Source organism: Bombus pascuorum, chromosome 3 (genome assembly GCF_905332965.1).
Source record: "Bombus pascuorum chromosome 3, iyBomPasc1.1, whole genome shotgun sequence".
Taxonomy (NCBI): domain Eukaryota; kingdom Metazoa; phylum Arthropoda; class Insecta; order Hymenoptera; family Apidae; genus Bombus; species Bombus pascuorum.
In genome coordinates this window covers 6,655,134-6,664,835 of record NC_083490.1, presented here as the reverse complement: position 1 = coordinate 6,664,835, position 9,702 = coordinate 6,655,134, and the positions used below count along the sequence as shown (strand labels likewise).

General features: G+C 44.9%; 1 protein-coding gene across 6 annotated transcripts in view; it reads right to left on the bottom strand.

Annotated features, from left to right (window-relative positions):
* LOC132905375 (protein split ends) overlaps positions 1 to 9,702 on the bottom strand; it is a 117,272-nt gene that overhangs the window by 16,802 nt on the left and 90,768 nt on the right. For 3 of the 6 annotated variants that reach the window (XM_060956604.1, XM_060956609.1, XM_060956608.1), the window contains exons 3-7: positions 5,475 to 6,355; positions 3,897 to 4,543; positions 2,693 to 2,873; positions 1,855 to 2,146; positions 46 to 783 (exon numbers count right to left, since the gene is read on the bottom strand). In XM_060956604.1, coding sequence (XP_060812587.1) covers positions 46 to 783; positions 1,855 to 2,146; positions 2,693 to 2,873; positions 3,897 to 4,543; positions 5,475 to 6,355 — 2,739 coding nt within the window. The remainder of the gene's footprint in view (positions 1 to 45; positions 784 to 1,854; positions 2,147 to 2,692; positions 2,874 to 3,896; positions 4,544 to 5,474; positions 6,356 to 9,702) is intronic. The other 3 variants (XM_060956606.1, XM_060956607.1, XM_060956605.1) reach the window with 3 other exon arrangements.

Below are 9,702 nucleotides of genomic sequence, written 5' to 3'. Positions count from 1 at the left end.
ATGTCTAATTAAAATATCAATAAAACAACGCAGAAACCATGTTACCTGCTGGTAACGTCGCGACGACGCTTGCAAGGTGCTGGACCTCGTCCGTCGCAGCTTCCTCTCCTCGTACCATGATGCACAACCACTTTGCTGTCGTTGACTCGTCTGATATCCATACCCTTCCTGCTGGAGTGCGAAGAAACGAGCAACGAGGCGATCTCGGGTTCGTCGTCTTCGCAGAGGGCGGTGGACGTCCCATCGATCTTTACTCGTTTCTTTGGCGCGAAGCCGACCTCGTCGCCGCTGCTGTGACATTCCTCCAATTGTTCCAGTAGATGTACCCGTTCCTTTTGAAGATGCCTAATGTCCGGAGGTGGTAACAGCGGCGGAGGCGGCGCCGGTGGATCCACGCTGGTTACTACGCTCTGAACCGCGTGTCGACGCGAAGGAGGTGGACAATCGTCGTCGTTCAGTTTCCCATCGCCGAGCACGCTGCTCTGATAGTCGTCGTGGCTGGCCCCGCTTCCCTGGCTGAACTCGTCGTAGCTGCGGAATCGACGCGGTGTTGGTTCGGTATACTCGCCGTCGTAGTAGGTGTCTTGATAGGAGCGCCTATTGCTGCGGGACATCGCGGTCGGATGAGCCGGACTAGCACCCGGTGTGCTTCCGCCTCCGGACGTGCGGGAGTAACTGGCCGTCCTCGACCTGGGCGGGGTTTCGTACCGGGTGAACCGGCTACTCGAGTTCGAAACCGCCACTCCAGCGTCAAAACTGCTGCGCTCCCGCCTGCAAGGAATCCTTCAAATAACGGGTGTACTATATTTCATGTTCTCTGCTGTATAACGGCGAGCTCGTCTGCCAAGTATTCTTTGCCTTTTCTCAAATGTTTAGCAGCGACTTTTACGTTTGATAACTTGTACGCATTCTAGAATGGAATGAGTAATTTTCGTATTAAGCAGGCTGAAGTAAAAACGTCTATGTAAAGAGTCAGCCGCCTATTCCTCGAGTTATTATTTAGTTGATTACGATAGTAAACGAAATTAAAACATTTTTATTTGTTTTCAAAATCGCACGACAAGGATAGATATTTATCAACTTAAAAATGCTTCGACCAAGTTGGTAGTGTTGCCAGAAAAATATGCCGACTGCGAAGGATTAATTGTTGAAATTCAACGCGTTGCAGTGTACAACTTACGCGTCAACGATGGCCAAATGAGAAATTTTGAGGTAGGTTAGCTGATCTTCTCGAACGCGGAAAACGCGAAAATGGTAAAACAAAGCTGCATTGTCGTTTAACCGCAAATACGTGCAGTATCTTATTTCTCTCTCAACTTGATAACACGTGCAACTTAATCCATAACGCGAACAGCGTCCTTCGTACGAAAATATCTGCTAAACATTACGGAAAAGTTTGTCGCATACATCGCAAGACGTTCTACGTAGCATTTATAGTAATTCAAAATTCTTCGTCAAAACATGTTTGTTTGTCTACGGAGAGCGTTCCATTTATCTCAGTCATTTTAGTACCCACCCATTTATTGCTCATAATCAACGACTTTTTCATGGTTATTGTAAAGTATCGAATCATCGCGTGCCCTCATCCAGAGCTGTAGCTCGTTACGAGAATTTTATAAAAATGGTAACGCTTTAGCGAGATCAGCCGACACTGCGATAGAATAAAAACGATCTCTGCTAATTTTAACATAGTTGGAGGAAACAACATTCAGATAACCAAGAAAAGTAAAACACTCGCCGCAATGGTAAAGAACGATTTGAAGCAACTACTTTAGAACGTAAGAATATCGAGATACATTTCGACAATTAATCGTCGTGAGAAAATATCTTATTTTTGCTGAGAACTATACATACGAGACATCGAAGTTCGCCGCCGGAGATGGCCTCGTGTCCCAAGGTTTCTCCCCAGCGATGCCCTGCCGCTCCAGATGCTCGTAAAACGTTTCCTGGCACTCTCTGGAGGCGAAGTCAACTTGAAGCCGGCGTCCACGAAGAGCGGCTCCTCGCATTTCCTTCACGGCGGCTTGTGCGCAGCTGATCTGCTCGAAGAAGACCAAAGCGTGTCCGCGTTCGCGATCCACGACCACCTGGTTTATCGGTCCGAATTGATGGAATTGCATGTTCAGGTATTTTTCTGATATACAATCTGAAACAACGTATCGTTAACGCATCATTGGCACATACTTTGAAGAGTTCGTCGACTTTGCTATAGCGACGTAGTAGTAAAATATCAGTAAAAAAAATCGATAGCAATTGAAATCGTTACGCGTTTCCAGTCGTACGTATGTTTATTTATGAACGATAAGAAAATATACTACGGATAGATCGAAAGAGCCCTAAACGTAGTCTATAAGTAACGCCAAATCATCGTAATGAGACGCGATCGAGCGATGCAGAGCTTGAAACGCACGTATAATTCAGATATTCGTTGGAAAAGACGCGAGTTTGATGGCGCTGTAGCGCTTTAAGTACGCGTTTGTTTTTAGAATACGGTCATACTCGTCAATTTGGAATCACTTCAAAGACCAGTCTAACCAGTCTAGAGAACATCCTATCCTCGCGAGCCTCCAGCGATTTCGATCATTAGCAATTTTGTTCGACGAGAAAAATTATTCGGTGGCTTCTAACCATAAACTATACAATTTTATAGGTGGTTCTTAGAGAAATCGATATAACTCTTTACGATAATTACCTCCGATACCATCGACCCATACGCAGGACGTAGGCATCGACTTTCCAAATCCGAGTTTTATTCGATTCGCACCCAGGTGTTCGCCATCCATCGATCGCATAGCTTTAACGACGCTACCAATGTCGGAATATTGGCAGAAGGCATAGCTAGATACCGCGCCTTGTTTCTTAATATCTATCTCCTGTAACATTCAAATATGGTATTTAACTCTTTGTTGACGCCATTGCCGACGTTCTGTTTTTTTCTTTTCCTTTTTCTTTTTTTTTTTTTTTTTTTTTTTTTTTGCTGTTAGTCGACTCTTCGAGTTCCTACGAAGCGTCAGAATTTTGCGTTTAAACAAAAATGAAGAATCGAACATTACCGAAGAGATATCAAAATATCGTTAAGCCAAAAATACGATAGTGCAAAGTAAAAAAGATATTCGAACGATGATATACCAAGGAATCGAAATGCAATCGAATCTAAGAAATATCAGAAGTTTCAGTTATAAGAGAATCAATCGGTTCGTGCCAAACGACGTATTTAAAGTATCGTTTCTTATTAAAATATCGTCTTATTCGCGAAAACATTCAAGGAACAATTAAAATTTCAAAATTCTGTTTCGACTGTTTCGTGTTCGATTCAAATGTTAATATTCGAACAATCAACTCGCGCGTCATAAATTTCGATCGCATCCGATTCTCGAAACTTTCCAATAAGCTTCCGTTCGGATGTTGTTACTATCGAATGAAGCGAGTGTTGGAGAAGTCTACGTACACACGTATATATAGAGAGAAAGAGAGAGAGAGAACGTGTGTGTTATTTGTTATTTGTTACACAATTTTATAACACGTCATTTGACACCACACGTAGTTACTATTACATCTTTAATTACTTTGACGCTTGTTACAAAGTTTAGGAAAAGATTCTGCTTTAATCGCTATGCTATTAAACATCTCTATCTAACATCTCGATATCTAGAAAAAACGCTTAATTCATACTTGAATTCGCTCGCGACAATATAAAAGTTACGATGACGTAAAAGTTGATTATAAAATCGAATAGATTTCGTTGCAGAAAGCAACTTTATATAGAAATTTGATTCAAGTTCGCTATTTCAGACTGTAACGCATCGGTACTTTCGATCTAAAGAGATTTTTCCATTAAAGCTAATTCTCTTTTAGGTTCCAGGTGGAATCGAACTCGTCATAATGGCTCAACTTACTATTATCTCGCCGAAAGGTTCGAAATGCTTCCTAAGTTCGGACGCGGTAACGTCCTTCTCGAGGTTGCCGATGAAGAGCGTCCGCGTCGCCTTCGGATGATACTCGTCGACCTCGGCCTCGTACGGCCTGAACTCGTTGTCCTCGACATCGTAACCCTGGTAAGGTGCGACCTCGATCTTGCATCCAAAAAACAGTTTGTCGTGAGACACCTCGAGCGCCTTTTCCACGTCCTCGGGCTTCTTGAAGCAGACCAGGGCGTATCGCTCGCCGGCCGCCCCCACGACCTTCACCCACGTCACTTTGCCGTGTTTTTTGTACTCGTGGAAGAGACCGTCCTTGAGGGATGTGTCGCTGCTGCGTGCCGGCAAATTACGCACGCGGATAGCGAGCGGCCGGCGGTCCTCGGTGACGGCGGCATTTCCGGTACGATGCGGCGAACTACCGGGCGACGTACTGCCCCCGGAAGTACTGCCGGCGGAACTACCGCTGCGGCTGCTGCTGCTACTACCGGAGCGGCTACTACCACTCGGAGAACTGCTTCCGCTTCGCGATTTTCTACGCTGTTTTTTGTGCTGTCGTAGCGCACCGCTGCTACTACTGCCGCCGCCTCCACCGCCGCCTAGTGGAACAACACGACGAATGTAATCTACACACGTATATTTTGTTATCGTTATTATCTGTTTCGGTAACGCTTCTTATAAGATAATTCTTAACGCTAATATTACGCGGTTAATTAGAATAGCCGCGTCTCTGCCAACCACCATCACCCATACCTCAACAATACCCTTTTCATCTTTCATATAGAGCGAAGCCGCCCGTAAACCGTTCTTTCTCCGTTTTTCCTCGCCTCTGTAATTAAAACTATCAAAACAATCGTCACGCCTCGAGTCGCATCGTGGTACCATTAACGAGCGCACGCGTACGGTCATCGCGCTCCACTCGCGGCTAAAATAGTCTGAAACGCGAGCGCGTAAGCGTGCCCTCAATTTGGCTGGATCGTCGTGATTCCCGCGCGAAAAACGCCACCAAGCGTGTATTGGGAAATCGGAGGAAGGGGTGATTGGTCGCGTCCGGGGGACGTTGAGATGCGAACCGTGAAACACGGATCGTGCAAGTTTCGGATTATCCGGATATGTGGAAGAAACATTTATACGATCTGTAAGTCGATACGCGTTTGTTATGAATTTAAGAGCAAGGACGACTCGAAGAAAGTATTGTAAGAGAGAATTTGGAAATGCCGAGAATCGCGGGAATCACGTGTATTCCACGAGCAGGGGTAACGAAGGTAGAACCGCGTGACCCAGCGATCGAGTGGATACGCGCACGCAAAAGATCTGAGGCGCGCATCAACGAAAGAAATGGAAGGAAGAAAAGCAAAGAAGAAACGCATAGTCAAAGCGAGAGGCGTCCACTTACAGAGGAAAAGATCCACAGAGGCGGACTCCGTAGACGCAGACGCGAACGTAGACGCGGACGCAGACGCAAAGGTGGAAACGAACGTGTTGTACACGCGATGGTAGAAGAGAATGTGAGAGGTGTGGGTGATGTGGTGCATCGGTACGTATAAGGGCAATTACCTTGCTCGTCCTGGTAGGCGTCGTTGTTGGCAGGCGAGGGTGGCGGCGGTGCGTTGCCGTACCTCGAGGTCGTCGACTCGTAGGCCGACCAAGAGGACGGTGGCAGGCCAGCACGATGACGATCTAAGTGGGGCGGGGGCGGCGGCCCGGAGGCGTACGGGCCGGTTCTCGAGTAGAGCCGATCCCTCGCCCTGGTCGATGTCACGTGATAAGAGCTGGCAGGAGGTGGACGGCCGCGGGGTATGTAGCCGCCAGGATCACCGGGAGTAGGATCCGCCGGATGGCCGCCGACGACGATGCCACCGCCGCCGCCGCCGCCGCCGCCGACGCTGCCGACACCACCCCCGGAACCGACCCCTCGACTGCTTCGTTCGCTGCTGTAGAAACTGCCGTGGGAGCCACGTGACTCGAACCCCTCGCCGCCTCTCTCTCGCTCTCGGTCCCTCTCACGCTCCCTCTCTCGGTCCCTCTCCCTCTCCCTCTCTCTCTCCCGGTCTCTATCCCGGTCCCTGTCACGATCTCTGTCTCGTTCTCGGTCCCTCTCCCTCTCCCTTTCCCTCTCCCTCTCCCTCTCCCTCTCTCGGTCCCTTTCTCTATCGTTAACGCCGCCACTGCCACCGCCACTGCTGCCACCGCCACCGCTGCCGCCGCTGCCGCCGCTGCCGTTGCCGCCGCCGCTACTGCTGATTCCGCTTCCGACGCCGCCACCTCCATTAGCGGATCCTCCGCTGCCGCAGCTGCCGCTACCGCCACCGCCGCCGCCGCCGCTGACTCCGCTGCCGACGCTGCCGCTGACGATGCCGGAACCGGCGACGCCACTGCCGACCACTCCGCTGACTGCTCCGCCACTACCCCCGCCGGATCCGTGATCCTCCGAACTTCTGCAACACGCGACGATCGCATTAAATCAAACGATGGAACGATACTAGTCGCAAATACTGCACGGATCTGTTTCCACCATACAAAATTCAAGCTTTGTATATATTAATTTGGAATCATCGCGCGCTCTTTTCAAGAACCGCGTTACGAGAAATTTTCGTTAATAATCGCAATCCTTTCTCGCATCGTTACTTGCTACTAATTGACGATACAACGAATCGAAAAGTTGTAGGTTGTATACCTTTGTAGGAATTCCTTCGTTAATCGTAGTAGAGCGAACGGTTTATTTTTTGATCGTAGAGTACGCTCGAAATAGACGAGCCGTCAAGTATCGTCAAACGGTTCGATGACTGACGGAACAGTTTTAACCACATGTCCAAAATCGTTTTATCGATACGGCTTGAGAAGCAAATTACGATCGACGATCGGACTATGTTCCCGATGGTGTACGTTAAAATACCGATATAGTCCACCGATCTTAATCAGCATGAAGGAGCAACCAACAAATACGCTTTAAGTGTTCCTTCTATCGTTATAATCTAACTCGCAAGCGTAGTTCCTTGCTCGACAAGAGAGATACAAACTGTTTGAAGATACGTGACAAACTTATCCTAGTGCGGTAAAACGGAAACCGTATAACGAATTTTAAAATGAAATTCCCTCTAGATCCCTCGAGGTCGACGACATCGATCATACCGGTGACGTTCCCCGCGTTATATGCATATCGTTCCATCAAGTTCTCGCCCAGCATCGGCTGCTTTGTTTCCTAATGTTAACTTGCTTGAAACTTAAAAGTATACGTTTATTGATGCCGTCGATCTTTCGCTGTTGAATTTAAAAGAAATCTATTCCTCTATCGTATATTTCTATATTATTACGCTATATGATACGTTTGATTATCGATTATAGTAGAACTTCGTTTATACGCACCTCATTTGCACGAGCAAATTAATACCGACACCGAGTCTGTACTATCCGAGATAGGATCGAGCGTAATTTCAATTACACACTTCGATTATACTACTCCTATAATGGGTGTATTAATGTTTATGATCATTAGCTTTTATGCAAAATAAACTCTACGTGTTAAGAAAGAGACAGTTGAAGTCTTAAAGGTGCCCTCGAACTATCAATTAACGTCTATTGTCGATATTTACCGACAAATCGCATTTCCATTGAAAACCTTGAAATAATCACAATAATATTGACTGTCTGAGGACACCCTAGTACTTAAGTTCTAATATTCAAAACACTTACGTTCTACGATTTGAAAGTACGTAATAAGAGAAACTAGTGAGAATAGCTATTTACCGAACCTTTACTATCATCGGAACAGTCCAGTTATCCGAACTGTCTGCTCCTCCTTATTTCGAGATTTCTCTATATTATCCAAATAACATACATACGAAACTATTAACGAGACACGAAACGTACGTACAGTACCGTAAAAATAAGAATCTAACTAAAGTGATAAATTTCCGGACCTTTGTATCGGAGAAATTAAAAACAACTTGAAGCTCAGACTTAGGCGTTTCAAAAACTTGCAACGCTTCCTGCTGCTTTAAGCGCCACGACCGTTCTTCCTACGTCTTTATCGGTGCCGGTCATACTCATCAGGGTATCAAAGTTCAAAAACGTGGCTTGTTATCACGACGCTGCGTCCAAGTCGGCCGTGTGTGTATCTTCTACCGAGTTATATCGCTCGTGTTCGAACGTGCTGGCCGTGTATGCACGTTCACGTACACGTAGATGGGCCGTTGTATGGCGTTCAAGACACGTTAACAGCATGCACGAGGCATAATCATGGCGAAGAATCAGCAGCCTTTCTCCCGACGCCTCCTCACGTTCATTCCGTTACCATACGGTCACCGGCGCGCTTATCTCCCACCTTCGCGAGAAACTTCGACCTGAATCTCTTTAAAGGCTGCATTACGCGTAGCCGTTTCTCGTTTCTCGAACGATCTTGTTTGCCTGCAAGAGGAGCCAGGACGTTGCCATGCGAACCTCCAGCAATCCGCTACGGCTGTGAAATTTTTCCGTTACCCAGGCGACACCCTTTTTCTTTTCCTCCTTTTATTTCTTATCCTCGTTTTTGCTTCTTTGCGTTTTTTCCTTTTCCATGAGACCATTCTCGCAACATCGAAGAACCTTTCATTTTTGCTATAGAATGCCCCACGTGTACAACGTAAATAAAATTCGCCACAGCTTGGGTGGAATATTTTTAAATACGCTAGTTAGAACATGCATCTTAAATAAATAGCTATCTATACTTTTTCACGTAGAAAATTTGTATATACGTTCGAGGACTGAAGTAAGTGGTCAGGTAATGGAGATAGATGTCAACGAAGCTTTGTTAAATACTAGTTTTGGTTATACAAAAATGTAAATATTAATTTTAATTGCATAGTAAAGAAATAATCTTGTACTATAAGGCTAATATGAAACATGAATATACTAGCGTGATTATAATTTTATGGATACCTACTTCCACTACCTGTTCATACATTTCTGCCCCTAACAGGATTTTCAACTAAATTTTGCAAATTAACTTTTTACGTCCTGGCTTATAATGTTTGTAAAAATATTTGAATTTCATTCTTGGTACTCGAAATGCCACGTACACGTGGCTAAGTTTTATTTGAATAACGTTTACAACATAATTGCAACATCCACGATATGCAATCGATTCATTATGATGGTAATCGTCCACAAACAAAAAATCACTTTACAAACAAAGAGCCAATTGGTTCACTTTAAGTAATCTAACGTAAATGTGTTTCATAATATGTATTCCTTACAGAATCAACGTGACACTACAATAATGCAATGCAATGGTGAAATTTGTGATACCAAAGTCGTGATATTAAATGAGGTCAATGAAGTGTAAATTAATGAAAGATGGTGAAAATTCTATAGGAACAGCAGTAAATACGATGTACTATTATTGTTTAAAAATATTAATTAATTCGACTTCTCGTTAGTCTAACTCAAATTTCCAATAGACGAAGGTTTCTAAAATTAATTTTTTCTGAATTATTCATAGATCTTTTTCTAAAAATTATTATGACGCTGAATCTTTATCGAGTTAAGATTCAACGCATCTTATCGTTACTAGATTTACGCATTAATACTAGGTATGTAAAATTAAAATAAGACCTCGAAATCGAAAGAAAAAATAAAGAAATGCAGATCTTTTATATACGATGAATAACGTCGATTTAACTGCAGACATGAAATCAATGGCAATAATTGATGCAAACAGACTACATATTCAGGTTCACCGCGAATTGCGTAAAAGTTCCCCTCACACGAGAGTAGATTATACTCGAAAAGAACGCCACGTAAATAC